The sequence below is a fragment of the Mobula hypostoma genome, chromosome 4 (assembly GCF_963921235.1).
Source record: "Mobula hypostoma chromosome 4, sMobHyp1.1, whole genome shotgun sequence".
NCBI classification, from domain to species: domain Eukaryota; kingdom Metazoa; phylum Chordata; class Chondrichthyes; order Myliobatiformes; family Myliobatidae; genus Mobula; species Mobula hypostoma.
The window spans coordinates 82064487-82084951 of record NC_086100.1 but is presented as its reverse complement, the minus strand read 5'-3'; the positions used below and the strand labels follow the sequence as shown (position 1 = coordinate 82084951).

At 41.4% G+C, this 20465-nt stretch overlaps 1 protein-coding gene across 1 annotated transcript in view; it reads left to right on the top strand.

Annotated features, from left to right (window-relative positions):
* Positions 1 to 20465, top strand: part of LOC134345421 (uncharacterized) — a 518220-nt gene that overhangs the window by 87471 nt on the left and 410284 nt on the right. Inside the window, 1 exon segment of the mRNA XM_063046052.1 lies at positions 5390 to 5425. Coding sequence (XP_062902122.1) covers positions 5390 to 5425 — 36 coding nt within the window.

Genomic DNA, 20465 nt, shown 5'->3' with positions numbered 1-20465 from the left:
AATGTTAGACACCTAGAAAGTACTGAGGAATCTTTGTGTACAAGTTCAAAGGTCCCTAAAGGTGGTGACAGGGATATACAGGGTTCTGAAGGAAGCATATGGGATGTTTGCCTTCATTGGCCAAGTCAGGGGGTATAAGATTATGGTAGTCAACTTTATAAAACATTGTCTACTACACATTTGGAGCGTTGTGTGCACCTTTCTGGAGAGACATGGATGCATTGAGGGATGGGATAGACACAATAAATCCTTGCCCTGGGATGGCATTTTGGTTATGATAAGAGACTTGATAGGTGAGGCTTGTTTTCCTTGGGGTGGAGGGAACTGAATGGGAACCTGATAGATGTATACAATTATACGAGGGGCACAGGAAGGGTAGATAGTTGGAAACTTTTCCCCCATAGCAACAGTATTTATAATGAGGGGGCATACATTTAGGTTACGGGTGATTAGAGGGATAAGTTTTTCACCCAAAGCTGTTGAAGTATGAACTGCTCCAGCCAGTGGAGGTGGAAACTCAAACATTTAAAAGGTATCTGGATGAGCCTTAGAATCACCAAAGAAGAGAAAACTATAGCTGGTATGTGGGGTTAGTTCCATGGAGACTTCCATGGAGATAATAAGTCAAAGGGCCTGTGTGTGCTGTATGACTCTGTGAGATGTTAGTATTGGTCAACAACAGAGAATAGAAAACCGAATGGTATATTGTCTGTTTAAGTTCAGTCCAAAGAACTGATCTATATTGATGAGTGACTCCATTACAAAGAAAATGTTACATTGTCAGAGGTGCCATCTCTCAAATGAAGTACTTAGAGACACCATCTACCCCATCGGGTGCATAAAGCATTTCAGATGCTATCTCAAAGTTCAGAGTTCAAAGTACATTTATTATCCAAATATGTATAAATTAAACAACCTTGAGACTTATCTCCTTATAGGCAGCCGCAAAACGAAGAAACTCAAAGGAACCCACTAAAAAAAGAGGGCTATCAAACACCAAATGTGCAGAGGATAGAAAAAAGCAAATCATGCCAACAATAAAAGCAATCAAATAGTGTTCAGAACTGAAATCCACAAAAGAGAGACCGTCCACAGAGGTGTGGGGCAATCTTCCATTGCCCACGATTCTGAAATAACAACTAACAGCATTGAAACACACAGCTAACACATTGCCCAAACACTTATCACATTGCTGCTTGTGGGACCCTGTTGTGCAAATTAGCTGCAGGGTTTACCTATACTGTATTTTAACCAAGAGCTCTAAAATAATTACTGCCTATGAAATACCAAAGCATTTTGACAGGTGTAGTGCAAATGCAAGTTTGTTGTCACTTTAATACACAGGGAGGTTGTCATATTAAGATATTTTAAGAGATAGTAAACTGGGATTACTTGTTGAGTGAGTGCTTAATTGTCATGATGATGGCTGATCTTCTTCTTCTACTGACTTTTTGTGGTGATTGGCAGTCCAATTTAAAGTTGCTTTACTGTAACCAACTGGAGTGTGGTGTAGAGAACTGGGAAACAAACACACTACTACTTCTCTTTCAAGTGAAAGCTAAATTTCCCGAAAAAACCCTATGGATTGTAAGCAATGAAAGACAATATTGTGAATTAAACTGAAGTCACTTCAATGACTTAACAAGATTTGTAAATGAAAACTATCAACCTCAAAGATTGTAATGAAGCCTGCATTTGATTTATTTCAATCTGATGTGCTTCACACTGTAATAGTATATGTTCAACTGTTTCATAATGATGACAAAACCTACACAACCCAGAATGATGTTCCCCAGCAAGATATAAGGAATAATTAAGCATTGGATGCCTAATTCTAAATTATGATGCCTTGCTGAAGGTGATGTTTTCTCTTAATCCCTGGTTAATTGCCATGATAACAAGGACTGGTAACAAGGACTACTTCAAGGACTATAATTCTATTTATCCAGATGTTTTGTTAAACGATTTTGTGGAACTATGTGAATACTTTAGATGGTTGATATGAAATTAATTCCAGTGTTTTTCTGGCTGTGGATGATGTTATTTTACCATGAGCCTAGGTATAATTAGAGATTTATTTGATGTGTGGAGTTAACTCATTAATATGAATCGGTCCTGTTCAAATGATCAGGGTGTAAAATTTTCCAGCATGAATAGGTGCAGAATATTACCTCCCATTGCAACAGGTCCAAACCTCAGTCAAAGGTAAGCAGACAGGTGAGCAGCCTCCTTATCCCCAGGCAGCTCAGGAGGGGAAGTGAATATTATTTTCGGGCCTTGGGGCTAGAGTTTGTTGCGGGGCTTGGTCTGGGTAGCAGTGGGATTTGCACTGCTTTGGAACTTTTATCCCAGAGCCAGATCCTCATAGTTTTATCCTCAGCCAAGTTTTTTTTAACTTTTTGTCTCTACACTCTGAGATATCTTTAAGGACTATGGTTATTGCACAGGTAGATTTTGATTGTAGTTAGTCCTTCATAATTCCAGGTTAATTTTGAGAATGGGTTATTAAAGGGACATTATAAGGCCATAAGTCAAAGGTGCAGAATTAGGCCATTCAGTCCATCAAGTCTGCTCCACCATTCTATGACAGCTTATTTATTATCTCTCTCAACCTCATTCTCCTGCTTTCTCACCATAACCTTTGATGCCCTTACTAAACAAAAACCTTTAAACCTCTGCTTTAAATATACTCAATGACTTGGCCACCACAGCCGGCTATGGCAATGATTCCACAGATTCACCAGCCTCTGGCTAAAAAATTTTCTCCTCTGTTCTCAAGGGACACCCTTGCATTATGAGGCTGTGCGCTCTGGTGCTAGAATCCTCCCCACCCCATAGGAAACATCCTTTACACATCCACTCTACCTAGGCCTTTCAATATTCGATAGGTTGTGATGAGTTACCCCCTTCTTCATTTTAAACTCCAGCAAGTAGAGGCCAAGAGCCATCAAATACTCCTTCCTTACCACCAACGCAACCTGCAAGTTAACCTTTAGGGAATCCTGCTTGAGGACTTCCAAGTCCCTTTTCACCTCCAATTTTTGAATTTGCTCCCCATTTAGAAAATAGCCTGTGCCTTTATTCCTTCTTCCAAAGAGCAAGACCATACACTTCCTTACACTATATTCCATCTGCCACTTCTTTTCCATTCCCCTTATGTATCTAAGCCCTTCTGCAGAATTCCTGCTTCCTGAACACTATCTGACTCTCCACTAATCTTTGGATCATCCACAAACCTGGCCACAAAGCCATTAATTCTGTCATTGACATACTGTATGATGTGAAAAGATATGACTCCAGCACCAACCCCTGCGGAACACAACTAGTCATGGGTAGCCAACCAGTAAAAGCTCACTTTATTTCCGCTCCTTGTCTCTTGCCAGTCAGCCAATTTTCTATCATGCTAGTATTTTTCCTGTAATACCATGGGCTCTTACCTTGTTTAGCAGCCTCATGTCTTAGTTAACATGACAGAATTCTACCATAGCATCTCAGTATCAAACCTTATGTATTTAATATGGGATCAAGAGCTAGACCCTATTAAACTGATGAACTTTGCATCCAGGCTCCACCCTAGAAACAGGAGCGATGAGCAGCAATTTGCACTCCATCTCTAACTTGGCCATTAACAAAACTGTACTGTTACACCACTGACATTGATGTCTCATTAGTGGCAACTTTCCAGTGACTTGGTATCTTCAACCTTTGAATGCAATCACCTCTGTCAGGACCCAGTAATTTCTTCCCTTGCCTCTTAAAACACCCTAGGATACATCACTTCTTACCCTGAGGAATTGTCCACTCTTTAGCCTACATACTGTAGATATCAAATGCTTCCTCCTTTTTAAATGATAACTTGTTCTAGAATTTCATCAACTCCCTCCTTTTTATCAATTATGAAGATCATAAATATGGGAATTATTTGGTCTCACATCACCAAGTTCAGGAACAGCTGATTTCCTACATCCATCAGGCCTTCCCCAGTCATCTGGTGTAACTAAACCTGTAGTACTTTGAACAGTGCTGAAACTGCAATTACTGTCAAAGTGGGACGTTTGACTTTTGTTATCTCTTCTGAAAGTATTGCATCTCAGACCTGCAGACCCACTGCTTAAGTTCTGATTTTAACTTCCTGGACATTCTTTCAAGAGTCGCAGCCCATTATAATCATAGTCAACCCAAGACAGAGCTCACTCTCCCACCTGTTTCAATAGTTGGAAAATCAACACGTCTGATCTCACTTCAAGGCTTCATTTTAAGTGACATCCCCTTTAAGCGCTTTAAGCATGTATGCAGATGGTCAATAAAGAGAGAACTCTTTTACTTTGTTCACACGCTGCTAATGCTACTTTTTTGCTTCAAATGCTAGCTATCTGGAGAACACCCGATAAAACTGATTCCTCTTATCTTACTCAGACAGCTTGAGACCTTGACAGTCTAGGTCTAACCCATCCCAGCCATTAACTAGAAACAGCTGCTAGTTGTAAGACTCCTTTGTTCTGAGAGTGTTGGCTGAATCGACTAATTATAATTTTTTTCCCTGGTACCTTCCTTCCATTGCAACTGAAGCGGTTTCAGTGAGTTTTCACACCGACCATTCCTTTCGAGTGTCAGCTTGGCTCATATAGCACCATCCTGTCCTCTGAATCAGAAGTTGTAGATGCAAGCCCTGTTCCAGATCTTGAGCACAAAATCCCAAATTTTTAGTACAAGAAGGGGGTAGTGGGCTTCCAGAAATACTACCTTTTGCATAAAGTTTTAATCTGAACCGCGGTGGATATTAAAGATCCTGTGGAATGAACTGAAGAAGAGCAAGATCATTAAAAGCTAAACACCTTCCTTTAAGCAGAAGCTGATAAGCTTTTCTCATTACCAATTACAGATTGGTGTGGACATATCAACATTAATTGTATTTTAAGGTAATTTGGTGAATGTAATATATATTGTGATATTCTGGAAGTGGCTAGAGTGAATGGGGGAAAAACTTTTCCTGTTACAGTATTCAATCATTTTAGATATTTTGATGCAGGCATGTTTTCTCGCATACAAATATTCTCAATGTGATATATTATTTATAATGACTTCTTCCTTCACATAAACGTAGAAGCTGACTTTATTTTTCTTTGCTTTGTCACCATACATTTTTACAACCTTGAATATTCAACCTCAGTTGATAATTCAGTAAAAATGTTCGCATTCTGGAGTACAATGGACCAATATGGTGTTATCAAACCACTTTCTTTAATAAACTCAAAGCAGAATAGCAGACAATGAGACTGAAAGAAAATGTAGAAATTGTAATTGTCTAATGTTCCTGTGTTGTCTTTAGCTTTGTCAACTAATTAATTACCTTTTTGGAAAATCTAATTTAGATATTTTCTCTCCGCAGCGAGCATTGGATAGAAATTCACTCCTGCAACAACAGGTAAGAAGTCTTTTTCCTCTTTACTATCAAGGTTACAGTTGTCTTATGTCTTCCTGGTTCCAATGCATTAGCCTTGATCCATTCAACCTAATTTTACGTGATTGTTGTTTGTGTGCACCTACTTCTGTCTTACTAGAGTGCTGACTCTAAAATACACAATGACAGAGTGTGGCAAAATTTGTTGGCAGTTACTTAATCAAGTTGTCACTTATTCAGACAGCCATGAGCGTGTGGAATGAGCTGCTAGTGTAAGTGATCCATTTGAGCTCGATTTCAACATTTAAGAGAAGTCTGGATAGGTGCGTGGATGGGAGGGGTATGGAGAGCTATGGTCCCAGTGCAGGTCAATGGAAGTAGGCAGTTTAAATGGTTCAGCACAGATTAGATGGGCCAAAGGGCCTGTTTCCTGGCTGTACTTTTCTATGACACTCTGACTCTTTGTGAGGTCTGGTATGTTAGTACAAATGTTTCTGTATTCTTTGATTTTCAGTGTTAAAAATAATTTTTTATAATGTGTGAAAGAGCTTTTGGAACCAGATTTGGTCTTCAGTGTAGATGTTTTGTAGATTGAGACATACACAAATCATTCACATCTTGTACTCAGGTTTTCTCTTGAGCATGCCCTGGATGTACTGGGACTGCTTTCTGCCCTTGAACCCCTTCAGGTAGTATCTTTTAGGTTATGCTGCCTCTTCAAATTCATCACTCCTTAGCTACACTAAGTTGTGCCTGCCTTTTTATCAGTTTACTATGTCCTGTGTGCCCTGGTGATGTCTCCCATGAACTGCCTCATAATTCACTATGGATCCTGCTTGTATCAAGCAGGAAAGTTGAAAAATTCTAAAGTAATGATAATGAAAGGGAAAGAAGAAAGGTTTGAAGATGGCGGCTTCATCAGGAAGAGGATGTGACAGAAGTGATCGGTTCATAAGTCTGAAAGCAGTGGAGAAGAGCTGCTCTTGAGCACGGTCAACTGTGGCACATTGAGTATCGCAGGTTAGTTGCAAGTTGATTTGGCAGGATTTGGCGAGGGGTCTTAATGTCCTTCATTCTTGTCAAATAGCTCAAGCATTTACAAACAATCTCTCTGGATGTCATAATTGTTGGAACACTGAGAAATGAGAAATGCAGTTATCTAGATTGGCAACTGTGGTCACTTTTATGTTAATTCTCCTAACGTGAAGCACAATAATACTAAAAATTTACATTGAAAGAAGGAAATTTAGGCACAGGAATCTACATTATTTGTAGACTATATCTATCCTCTCTGTCATTAACTCTTCCCAACTCAACCGCCCAAGCACCCGCAAAATTAAATCAGAGTAAACATTTCCTTTATTCCAGGAATGCTAGAAATCACCTTCCCTCCCTAATTACTTTATACTTTATTGTTGCCAAACAATTGATACTAGAACATACAATCATCACAGCGATATTTGATTTTGTGCTTCGCGCTCCCTGGAGTACAAATCGATAGTAAATATTAATTATTTACTTAAATCACAACCATACATTTATGCATCTCTGAGTGAGCATGAAGAAATGAATAATGTACTTTAAATTTTGTAAAGGTTTGCTCAAGATGCCTCTTTACATGAGGAAATAACAGCACAAAGCCATACAAGTCCTTGCTATCCCCAGCTCTGCACCTTTGCCTCTCCACACCAAAGGGTCAGAATATAATCTTAAGTGCAGCCATTTTCTGAGATGGCAGGTTTCCAGATAAAGAGTCAACTTTATCAAAGTGAATGTTGAAAGTGGAGACACAAGATTGCAGATGCAAGAATCTGGAGAAAGACACAAAGTGCTGGAGGAACTCAGTGGGTAGGTAGCAACTATGGAGCAAATGAACAATTGATGTTTCGAATTGAGATCCTTCATCTGCAATGAAAGCAAGAGTTGGCAGGTGATAAGGAGATCCAGTTTTGCTCTGCCCCTTCTCCCTACTTTGACCATTTCCCTTTGACCTTTCACTTCAAATGAAGGATCTTGACTCAAAACTTTGACCATTCTTTCTCTGTAGATGTTGCCTGCCTGGCTGAGTTTCTCCAGCTTTTTGAAAGTGTTGAATATTGAAAGTGTTTCAGGATCTCACCATACATTCCTGATTCCCCCAGCTGATGTCAAGTACCTAAGATCAATTGTGCCAAAACTACTGTACATTTATTTCGCCAGGGATTCACAATAGAAAGTTTATGCCTGAAGCTGAAGTGATCTTGTGACATTAGCTTTTTTGGAAAATTTTTACCTTCTTTGTACTCTGCTTCAATTGTACAATTCTGAAAATAAAGAAGAATGTTTTAACATTATTGCTTCTAGAATTATGAGGGGCATAGATAGTCTTTTTCTCAGGGTTGGGAAATCAAGAAGGAGAGGGCAAAGATTTAAGGTGATATGGGAAACATTTCATAGGAACTTTGAGGGGCAACCTTCTCATCTAGAGAGTAGTCAGTATATGGAAGGAACTGCCGAATGAAGTGTTTGAGGTGGCTCATTTACATGTACCTAGATAGGAAATGTCAGAGGGGTATGGGCAAAATGCCAGCAAATAGGACGAACTTCAGTGGGAATCGTGGTCAGCATGGGCCAGTTGGGCCAAAGGTCCTATTTTTGTGCTATGTGATTCTGACATTATAATTCAAGAACTATCGTACGTATAAATTATTCCTATAAAACTGCATTCTGAAACAGTGCATCCTCACTCCTTTGGCAACTGTCATTTATTTATTGAGATACTGGTGTTGGAGAGGCTGCTTTGAAATGATATTAATAGTTTTTTTCTCCTGATACAAAACATTTTGATTTAATAGGAAAGGCACTTCAAAACTTGTCACAGCATTACTAAAACGTGAGTTTGTATAAGGAAACATTTCTTTAAAATGGCAGCTTCTTCATTTTGAAAGTGAACTCTTACAACTTCAGTAGGGTGGAGGTTCTGATTGTTCACAACTTTCTGCAGTCAGGGAATTTAAATAATTTTGGCAACCGTCATATGGTTACCGTAAGTTCACGTTAGCCTGAAACCATATCAGAGTTCCAGCCAATCACTCGATGGGTTATAGATGGGATTTGCAAAAAGGCACTGAAACTCCTATTCTTTAATAAGATTCCTGTGTTATTATGTATGTATCCAGTAAGGAACTTCAGTTCCTTGTGAGCAATATGAGCAGATTGCCCAGAACTGGAAGCTCCGATGGGGATCAAGTCACACACGCTCAGCTTCGAACAGTAGTGGAAAATTTGGTTTCAAATGGAACAGATTTGTGAGTCCAGTGTTGCAATGCAAGGGAATGCTCCAGAAAATACATGAAAGGCATGTTAGAGAGGAAAAATGTGAATGTAGAGCTTGTGAAGTGATGGGCTGGCCAAAAATGAACAAAGTCAACTGCTTCATGTTAAATATGTCTTACCTATGGACCAAAGCAGCAAGCAGAACTGCTTACACCACACCCTGTACCAGGTAGGCTGTACTTCGAAGTTTGAGTAGAATTGTTTGATTGTATTGGTAAGAGTCATATTGTTGTAACAGACTACTTCTCCAATTACCCGGGGATTGATGTGATATCAGACAATGGTCCACAGTTTTTGAGCTATTATTAATTTGAGTCCTTTACCAGTGATTGAGGGTTTTGACATGTAATTTCAAGTCCACATCACCCAAAATCTAATGGCCTAGCAGAGAATTCAGTCAAGGTAGTGAAGGGCATGAAGAAGGCACAAGATAGATGAGAGGGTTTCCACAAAAGTCTCATGATTTACAATAGTGCACCACTGTAGAATGGCCTTTCACCAGCCCAACTGCTGTGTCGATGCTTACGCACCAACCTGCCAGCGCACAGACACCTAAAGGAGCACACAAGGTCAAATTGGCTAAGGTGAAAGGGAAAGAGTATAATGACAAGACTGCGAAAAGTCTAACAGTCCTGAAGCCTGGAGATCAAGTGCAAATCTGAGATCACAATTCTGGCACATGGTCTATTCAAAGATATGTGCAAGAAGAAGTTGCTCTATGTTCCTACCAGATCCAGATGGAGCAAGGAGCATCTCTGAGAAGGAACCATGTGGATCTATGACCACAAGCTCCAAACCATTGCTTTGACACATCACCTGTCAGTACACCAAAGGGACCAGCAGGTGTAAAAAATGAACAGGTTGATCAGAGTTCTCAGAAAGACATTAATATCAACACACCAAATGTAACCAATATGCCTTTGGAAATATACAGCAGACCAAAAAGGATCATTAAACCACCTCAGAGACTGATTGAAAGTTGATGGGTTGAAAGGGGACTGGCTACAGATTGTAGATATCATTGTTGGAAAGGATTATTGTTCTTTGCAGGTTGGAGGACACAGTATTGTGTTTTTTTTCTTTAAAGGGGGAAGATGTGTTACTATTTGTGTTTATAATAAAGCACTTCAGTTTTCAATGGGCAATGCAGGCGGTTCACCTGGAACTGGAAGCTTCTGCGGGGTCCAGGTCACATGCTCTCAGTGTTGTAATAAAATGTTCTTAGCTTAAACCCATGCTAAGTTTGTCTTTATTAAGAACAAACATAATACTCCTATTAGTACAGTTAAGAAACCAGCCCCAACAGCCTCAAGTGATTATGGACAATATAGTATGATCAGTTGCAGCAGCAACTGTTGCAATGTTTTTATAATTTATATAGCTTCACATGAGTATGCTGATGTCTTGTGTTTTTGTAAACAGAAAGTGCTTGCCACAGACTTCTCAGTGGCCATAGTGACCTTCAAATAATTAAGTAAAGTTGTTTCTCATTGTCCTCTTTAGGCTTGCTAACCCTTTTACTGTTCAAGAATGCTTCACCTCTGTTGTCTTCTAGAACACACTATTTATCTATAAGTATAATCTGCACAACAACATGAAACTGGTTTTAGAACATGTAATGGCTAGTTGCTAAGCAAAGGGCTGGTGTAGAGTGTTATGAGTGCCAATGACACATGTGTCCATTTATTTAAATAGAAACAGTTAAGGACACAAGTTTCATGATTAGCTCATGGAATTTTAACCTGTTTAACAAGAGGCTATGAAAAATAACTAACTATACCTTAAGCTGATGTAGTGTCTCAAAATCCATTGTAGATACACAGCATTGAAGTCTGTGGGCCAGTCCATTGTGTGAGTTTCCAGACACTCATCATATTTAGCTTGCAGAAGAACTTCTTCCAGAGGCACAAGCTACTCATAGGCTCAGGAAGCAACAGCAGTGAATGAAGAGATAAGAAACGAGGGACAATAAGTTGTTCTTTACTGATAATGGCATTGAGGATTTGTACTCTTTAGTTACCTCAGATTTCTGTCAGATTTGAAAACAATACATTGACCAGGAAAGATCATGCAGGTTTTACAACAGAGTTATCAAATTGGGAAAGTAACATGAAACCTGGCAGGAGATAATTTGTCACACTTAGTACTAAAAGCTTTATGGAAGTTTGGAAACATCTGGAGCGCGTCCGTCACAGTCACTAACCAGCAAGGATATTTCAAGGTGGAGGAAGTGTGGGTAACAGCTTTGAGTCAGCACCAAGCCCTGTTACCTGCATGAGAATTATTGTTCAATGGTTGCAAGATCTGGTGCATTGGCAGTGATGGTCTCTTGCTATTTGTTACTGGTTTAAAATGTATTACAATCTCTCTTTGTAAAAAACTGCAACATTGATAATTTAAACTCAAATTCATTTAATTTCAGCACAATCCATGTGACACAAATATAAATACTCTGGTCTCAGCTTCTGCACTTAACTTTATTCTTGTCAGGAGACTTTTCTTTGATTCTGTTACTAGGGATGGAAACTATGAATGCACAGAAGATCTACCCAAAGGAAAACAACTTAAGGAGAGAGCTAAAACAATACCTGCTTCTCTTGAGGTAAAAAAAACAAGATATTAAGTAGGATGAAGAGAAGTGGCTGTTTTTGAAGTCCTTCAGTCATTCAGTTCTTGAGCTATCCTGCATAATCTTAATTACAACTTCAGTACAGAAATAGAAACCATAGAAACCATAGAAACTACAACACAGAAACAGGCCTTTTGGCCCTTCTTGGCTGTGCCGAACCATTTTCTGCCTAGTCCCACATACCTGCACACGGACCATATCCCTCCATACACCTCCCATCCATGTATCTGTCCAATTTATTCTTAAATGTTAAAAAAGAACCCGCATTTACCACCTTGTCTGGCAGCTCATTCCATACTCCCACCACTCTCTGTGTGAAGAAGCCCCCCCTAATGTTCCCTTTAAACTTTTCCCCCCTCACCCTTAACCCATGTCCTCTGGTTTTTTTCTCCCCTTGCCTCAGTGGAAAAAGCCTGCTTGCATTCACTCTATCTATACCCATCATAATTTTATATACCTCTATCAAATCTCCCCTCATTCTTCTACGCTCCAGGGAATAAAGTCCTAACCTATTCAACCTTTCTCTGTAACTGAGTTTCTCAAGTCCCGGCAACATCCTTGTAAACCTTCTCTGCACTCTTTCAACCTTATTTATATCCTTCCTGTAATTTGGTGACCAAAACTGAACACAATACTCCAGATTCGGCCTCACCAATGCCTTATACAACCTCATCATAACATTCCAGCTCTTATACTCAATACTTTGATTAATAAAGGCCAATGTACCAAAAGCTCTCTTTACGACCCTGTCTACTTGTGACGCCACTTTTAGGGAATTTTGTATCTGTATTCCCAGATCCCTCTGTTCCACTGCACTCCTCAGTGCCTTACCATTAACCCTGTATGTTCTACCTTGGTTTGACCTTCCAACGTGCAATACCTCACACTTGTCTGTATTAAACTCCATCTGCCATTTTTCAGCCCATTTTTCCAGCTGACCCAAGTCCCTCTGCAGGCTCTGAAAACCTTCCTCACTGTCTACTACACCTCCAATCTTTGTATCATCAGCAAATTTGCTGAACCAATTTACCACATTATCATCCAGATCGTTGATATAGATGACAAATAACAATGGACCCAGCACTGATCTCTGTGGCACACCACTAGTTACAGGCCTCCACTCAGAGAAGCAATTCTCTACCACCACTCTTTGGCTTCTTCCATTGAGCCAATGTCTAATCCAATTTACCACCTCTCCATGTATACCTAGCAACTGAATTTTCCTAACTAACTTCCCATGCGGGACCTTGTCAAAGGCCTTACTGAAATCCATGTAGACAATATCCACTGCCTTCCCTTCATCCACTTTCCTGGTAACCTCCTTGAAAAACTCCAATAGATTGGTCAAACATGACCTACCACGCACAAAGCCATGTTGACTCTCCCTAATAAGTCCCTGTCTATCCAAATGCTTGTAGATTCTGTCTCTTAGTACTCCCTCCAATAACTTACCTACTACTGACGTTAAACTCACCGGCCTATAATTTCCCGGATTACTTTTCAATCCTTTTTTAAACAACAGAACAACATCAGCCACTCTCCAATCCTCCGGCACCTCACCCGTAGACACCGACATTTTTAATATATCTGCCAGGGCCCCTGCAATTTCAATACTAGTCTCCTTCAAGGTCCGAGGGAACACCCTGTCAGGTCCCGGGGATTTATCCACTTTAATTTTCCTCAGGACAGCAAGCACCTCCTCCTTTTCAATCTGTACAGTTTCCATGATCTCACTACTTGATTCCCTCAATTCCATAGACTTCATGCCAGTTTCCTTAGTAAATACAGACTCAAAAAACCTATTTAAGATCTCCCCCATTTCCTTTGGTTCCGCAAGTAGCCAACCACTCTGATCTTCAAGAGGACCAATTTTATCTCTTACAATCCTTTTGCTCTTAATATACCTGTAAAAGCTCTTTGGATTATCCTTCACTTTGACAGCCAAGGCAACCTCATGTCTTCTTTTAGCCCTCCTGATTACTTTCTTAAGTATTTTCTTGCACTTCTTATACTCCTCAAGCACCTGATTTACTCCCTGTTTCCTATACATTTCATACAACTCCCTCTTCTTCTTTATCAGAGCTGCAATATCCCTTGAGAACCAAGGTTCCTTATTCCTATTCAATTTGCCTTTAATCCTGACAGGAACATACAAACTCTGCACTCTCAAAATTTCCCCTTTGAAGCCTTCCCACCTACCAATCACATCTTTGCCAGAGAACAACCTGTCCCAATCCACGCTTTTTAGATCCTTTCTCATTTCTTCAAATTTGTCCTTCTTCCAGTTCAGAACCTCAACCCGAGGACCAGATCTATCCTTGTCCATGATCAAGTTGAAACTAATGGTGTTATGATCACTGGAACCAAAGGGCTCCCCTACATAGACTTCCGTCACTTGTCCTAACTCGTTTCCTAACAGGAGATCCAATATTGCATCTCCCCTCTAGTTGGTCCCTCTATATATTGATTTAGAAAACTTTCCTGAACACATTTTACAAACTCTAAACCATCTAGACCCCTAACAGTATGGGAGTCCCAATCAATGTATGGAAAATTAAAATCCCCTACCACCACAACTTTATGTTTCCTGCAGTTGCCTGCTATCTCTCTGCAGATTTGCTCTTCCAAGTCTCGTTGACTATTGGGTGGTCTGTAATACAATCCCACTAATGTGGCCATACCTTTCCTGTTTCTCAGCTCCACCTATAAGGACTCAATAGACAAACCCTCTAATCTGTCCTGCCTGAGCACTGTTGTAATATTTTCCCTAACAAGCAATGCTACTCCCCCACCTTTCATTCCTCTGCCTTGATCACATCTGAAACATCGGAACCCTAGAATATTAAGCTGCCAGTCCTGCCCCTCCTGTAGCCAAGTTTCACTAATTGCTATAACGTCATAATCCCATGTGTCAATCCACACCCTCAACTCATCCGCTTTCCCCGTAATACTCCTAGCATTGAAATATATACACCTCAGAAGATTTTTACCACCACTCACAACCTTTCTATCAGCGGATTTGCTTGAACTTTTAACATCATTTATTTTCACCCCAGCCACACTGTCAGCTCTGGCACTCTGGTTCCCATCCCCCTGCAAATCTAGTTTAAAGCCTCCCCAACAGCACTAACAAACCTCGCTGAAAGGATATTGGTCCCCTTGTAGTTCAAGTGTAACCCATCTCTCTTGTACAGGTCCCACCTGCCCCAGAAGAGGTCCCAATGATCCTGAAATCTGAAACCCTGCCCTCTACACCAGTTCCTCAGCCACTTGTTCATCCTCCAGAGCATCCTATTCCTACCCTCACTGGCATGTAGCACAGGTAGCAATCCTGAGATTACCACCCTTGAGGTCCTGCTTTTCAACTTTCTACCAAGCTCTCTATACTCACTCTCCAGGACCTCCTCACTCTTCCTTGTTATGTCATTGGTACCGATGTGCACCACGACATCTGGCTGGTCACCCTCCCAATTCAGAATGTCATGCAATCGATCAGAGACATCCTTGACCCTGGCACCCGGGAGGCAGCAAACCATCCTGGATTCTCTGTCACGACCACAGAACCTCCTATCTGCACCTCTAACTATCGAGTCCCCTATCACTACCACTCTCCTCTTTTTCCACCTTCCCTTCTGTACTGCAGAGCCAGACCCAGTGCCAGAGATCCGGCTACTGCAGCTTGTCCCAGGTAAGTCATCCCCCCCAACAGTATCCAATGCGGTATACTTGTTGTTGAGGGGAATGGCCACAGGGGAACCCTGCTCTGCCTGCTCTTTCCTCTTCCCTTGCCTGACAGTAACCCAATTTCCTGTCCTCTGCTCCTTTGGCGTAGCTACCTCCCTGTAGCTACTCTCTATAATCTCCTCATTCTCCCGAATGATCTGCAGGTCAACAAGCTCCTGCTCCAGTTCCCTAACGCGGTTTGTCAGGAGCTGCAGCTGGATGCACTTCTTGCAGGTGTAGTTGTCAGGGACACCGGAGGGCTCCCTGACTTCCCACATCCTGCAAGAGGAGCATTCCAACATCCTGCCTGGCATTCTCACTGCACTAAACAATCTGAACAAAAAACTTACCGGAACCTACCCTGGCCTCTGCCTGCTCTCGCCGAAGCCTGTTTGAGCCAAAGCCGTCCCACTCTGACTCAGTCCAGTCCGATGATGGCCGCTACAATGATGGCCGCTGTATATGGAGGTCTGCTTTTAAACCTTGGCGCGCTACGTCACGCGCCTGCGCAGTGCAGACCCTTCTCCCCGAGCAGTGTTTAAAAAAAACGACTTTTTCTACCCGATTTCTCCCACTCTTCTTCTCAGCTGCTTGCTTCGACTGAAATAAGAACCATTGAAAATAATATGACTATTTTTTGTTCAACTTGTCCTCTACCATGTACAGCTTTGTTTAATTTATATTTTTTCTTGTGAATGTGGTGTCTCTAATGCTATGTTGCTGTGATGTTGCTGCAAGTAGGATTTTCATTGCACCTGTGCACACATAACCTTGTGCAAATGACAATAAATTTGACTTTCACTGACTTGGAAATAGGAACGTCTTCAATGCTTAACGGAGAAGGAAGAAGCAGAGAGATTTGTAGAGAGTTTCAAAGATTAAAACCTGGGTGGTTACTAATAGAAAAGAGAAGGAAGTGCGGTTTGTGTTAGAGGCATAGTGCAGGATTACAGATGAAAATAAGGTCAGCAGATATTAAACAGAAGAGGTGTGGGGTGGGGTGGGTGAGGGTGAAGTAATTTAAACACAAAATAATCAAGTATCTTCAGACCATAGAATCGGAGCATATTCAAAAAAATCTGGTGATTGGATCAAGCATCTTTTAGTCTATAGGCAGTAATGCACCTGTCTATCCCATTCTACTTAAGAGGGTATGTGACGAGAATACACATAAAATTAAGATGTTTGCTGGCCTGGGCTAGCCTCAGTGGCATCAGCAGTTGGTCTGCCACCTGCCCTCAGGGGAAGGAGAGATAAGGAACAATGGAGCAGTGTCTGGAGATGTGTAATGAAGGAACGGGGGAGAGAGAGCTGTCTGGAGCGGCTCCCCCTTTGAACCTTGAACTGTTTGAAGTGATGGACAGGCGATACCCCAGCAGGGGGATAAAAAGGGACCGGTTTGCTAAGGCGACACACACGCCACCCGAGGTAACGAGACCCTGGAAGCGGTGCGCCTCTCACGAGTGGGTGAGAAGTATCAGACAACGGCCAGGGTGGAAAGGTACGATCAGCGGGAACCCGGTGTGTGTCCGCCTTTGCCTGGGTGCCGGGTTCACTGCAGAGGATCGACCGCATCTGGAGGAGGGGTCACAGTCGGTGACCTCAGGTGACATCACCAAGGACCTGCCCAAAATCGCCAGTCTGTGAGTGAAGCCGTACTGAATGATCAGTTGTTCCTGTTCTATCTCTCTCTTCCCCCACGTTGTCCATCGCCATGGCAACGATTACTGCGAACTGAACTACTAAACTGGACTGAATTTTGAGTCACTTGGAAATTTGGTCATTTACCCCTAGACAACGATAGAGCTTGATTGATGCTGTTATCTTAATTCTGTGCACATGTGTGTTTATCATCGCTGAACTGTTGCATTTATTATCCTTTCGATTACTGTGTTGCTTGTTTCTTTAATAAAACTTTCTTAGTTCTAGTACTCCAGACTCCAACTGAGTGATCCATTTCTGCTGGTTTAGCAACCCAGTTACGGGGTACGTAACAGGTAAGAGAGAAGTACTTGTAAACAGTCAAATCTAAATCCCATACCATTTATTGTCTAAACCATCCAACTACAGATCATCTGAGTGTATTATCTACTGAACTATTTCATGTTTTTGAATCACTTAGAAACAAATTCACTCGCACCATCACTGAACTGTTCTCACAACCTCTCGACTCACTTTCAAGGACTCTTCATTGTATGTTCTTGATATATTTTGCTTATTTATTATTATTATTATTATTATTTCATTCTTGGTTTGTATTTGCACCGTTGTTTGTCTTTTGCACACTAGTTGTTTGTCCATACTGTTGGGGGCGGTCTCTCATTGATTCTATGTTTCTTGGATTTCTCCACCATGAAACAATCTCAAGATTGTATATGGTGACACGTGTATACTTTGATAACAAACTTACTTTGAACTTTCAAATTTGATAGATTGTCAGCCAGATTGGAATATTTTATCACAAAATGTTAAATTGGATATTTGGCTCTGCCTAATCCTCCCATTTTGTAAACAGTCAAATCTGCTTCCCAATGCTGCTTATAGTCTAAACCATTTTACTACAGAACATCTGAGTGTATTCTCTTAATAATACACTCTGTAATCTTCAAAAATATTGCCTTAAATGTCTGAAGGGTGATAATTATATATTAATATATCTTTCATTTTAGTTGCTCAGTGTTTAGTTGGAGTGGTTGGTTCACAAATAGAGAAAGCTTGGAGACAGTGTAAGATGGAGGATAGGCAGGTGACAGAGAAGGGATATGCGCTGACCAGTGGTTTGAGATGTGTCTATTTTAATGCAAGAAGCATCATGAACAAAGCAGATGAGCTTAGAGCGTGAACCAGTACTTGGAGCTATGATGTTATGGCCAATATAGAGACTTGGATGGCTCAGGGGCAGAAATGGATACTTAGAGTGCCAAGCTTTTGATGTTTCAGAAAGGACAGGGAGGGAGGCAAAAGAGGTGGAGGCGTGGTACTGCTGATCAGAGATAGTGTCATGGCTGCAGAAAAGGAGTAAATCATGGAGGGATTGTCTACAGAGTCTCTGTGGGTGGAAGTTAGGAACAAGAAGGGGTCAATAACTCTACCGGGTGTTTTTTATAGACCACCCTGTAGTAACAGGGACATCAAGGAGCAGATAGGGAGACAGATTCTGGAAAGGTGTAATAATAACAGAGTTCTTGTGGTGGGAGATTTTAATTTCCCAAATACTGATTGGCATCTCCCTAGAGTGAGGGGTTTAGATGGGTTAGAGTTTGTTAGGTGTGTTCAGGAAGGTTTCTTGACACAATATATACACAAGCCTACAAGAGGAGAGGCTGTACTTGATGGGAAATGAACCTGGTCAGGTGTCAGGTCTCTCAGTGGGAGAGCATTTTGGAGATAGTGATCACAGTTCTATCTCCTTTACCATAGCATAGTAAAGGGATAGGAACAGACAAGTTAGGAAAGCGTTTAATTGGAGTAAGGGGAAATATCAAGCTACCAGGCAGGAACTTGGAAGCATTAATTGGGAACAGATGTTCTCAGGGAAATGTATGGCAGAAATGTGGCAATGTTCAGGGGATATTTGTGTGGCGTTCTGCATAGGTACATTCCAATGAGACAGGAAAAGGAAGGTAAGGGTCAAGAACTGTGGTGTACAAAGGCTGTTGAAAATCTAGTCAAGAAGAAAAGAAAAGCTTATGAATGGTTCAAAAAACTAGTTAGTGATAGAGATCTAGAAGATTATAAGGCTAGCAGGAAGGAGCTTAAGAATGAAATTAGGAGAGCCAGAAGGGGATTGCTGAGGATCTGGCAATGATATTTGCATCATCAATGGGGATGGGGGGGGGGTGGTCCAGAGGATTGGAGGGTTGTGATATTGTTCCCTTATTCAAGAAAGGGAGTAGAGATAGCCCAGGAAATCATAGACCAGTGAGTCTTACTTCAGTGGTTGATAAGTTGATGGAGAAGATCCTGAGAGGCAGGATTTATGAACATTTGGAAAGGCATAATATGATTAGGAATAGTCAGCATGGTTTTGTCAAAGGCAGGTCATGCCTTCTGTGCCTGACTGAATTTTTTGAGGATGTGACTAAACACGTTGGTGAAGGTAGAGCAGTAGATGTAGTGCGTATGGATTTCAACAAGGCATTTGATAATGTACCCCATGCAAGGCTTATTGAGAAAGTAAGGAAGCATGGGATCTGAGGGGACCTTGCTTTGTGGATCCAGAATTGGCTTGCCCACAGAAGGCAAAGAGTGGTTGTAAATGGGTTATATTCTGCATAGAGGTCGGTGACCAGTGGAGTGCCTCAGGGATCTGTTCTGGGATCCCTTCTCTTCATGACTTTTTTAAATGACCTGGATGAGGAAATGGAAGTATGGGTTAGTAAATTTGCTGATGATACAAAGGTTGGGGGTGTTGTGGATAGTGTGGAGGGCTGTCAGAGGTTACAGCGTGACATCGATAGGATGCAAAACTGGGCTGAGAAGTGGCAGATGGAGTTCAACCCGGATAAGTATGAGGTGGTTCATTTTGATAGGTCAAATATGATGGCAGGGATATAGTATTAATGGTAAGAATCTTGGCAGTGTGGAGGATCAGAAAGATCTTGGGGTCTGACTCCATAAGACACACAAAGCTGCTGTGCAGGTTGACTCTGTGGTTAAGAAGGCATATGGTGCTTTGGCCTTCATCAACCATGGGATTAAGTTTAAGAGCTGAGAGGTAATGTTGCAGCTATATAGGACCCTGATCAGACCCCACTTAGAGTACTATGCTCGGTTCTGGTTGCCTCACTACAGGAAGGATGTGGAAACTGTAGAAAGTGTGCAGAGGAGATTTACAAGGATGTTGCCTGGATTGGGGAGCCTGCCTTATGAGAGTAGATTGAGTGAACTCGGCCTTTTCTCCTTGGAATGACTGAGGTTGAGAGGTGACCTAATAGAGGTGTATAAGATGATGAGGAGGCATTGATTGTGTGGATAGTCAGAGGCTTTTTCCCAGGGCTGACATGGCTATCACAAGAGGGAACAGTTTTAAGGTGCTTGGAAATAGGTACAGAGGAGATATCAGGGGTAGGTTTTTTACGCAGAGGGTGGTGAGTGCATAGAATGGGCTGCTGGTGATGATGGTGGAGGCGGATACGATAAAGTCTTTTAAGAGACTCCTGGACAGGTTCATGGAGCTTAGAAAAATAGAGGCCTATGGGTAACCCTAGGTAATTTCTAATGTCAGCACATGTTCGGCACAGCATTGTGGGCTGAAGGGTTTGTATTGTGCTGTTGTTTTTCTATGTTCTATGTTCTACGTTTCTACAGAACACAAACTTGGCTTTGTGAGAGACTACTCAGTATAAATGCATTTTGAGCCATGGCTTTTAATGACAGCTCTACATTGCACCACAT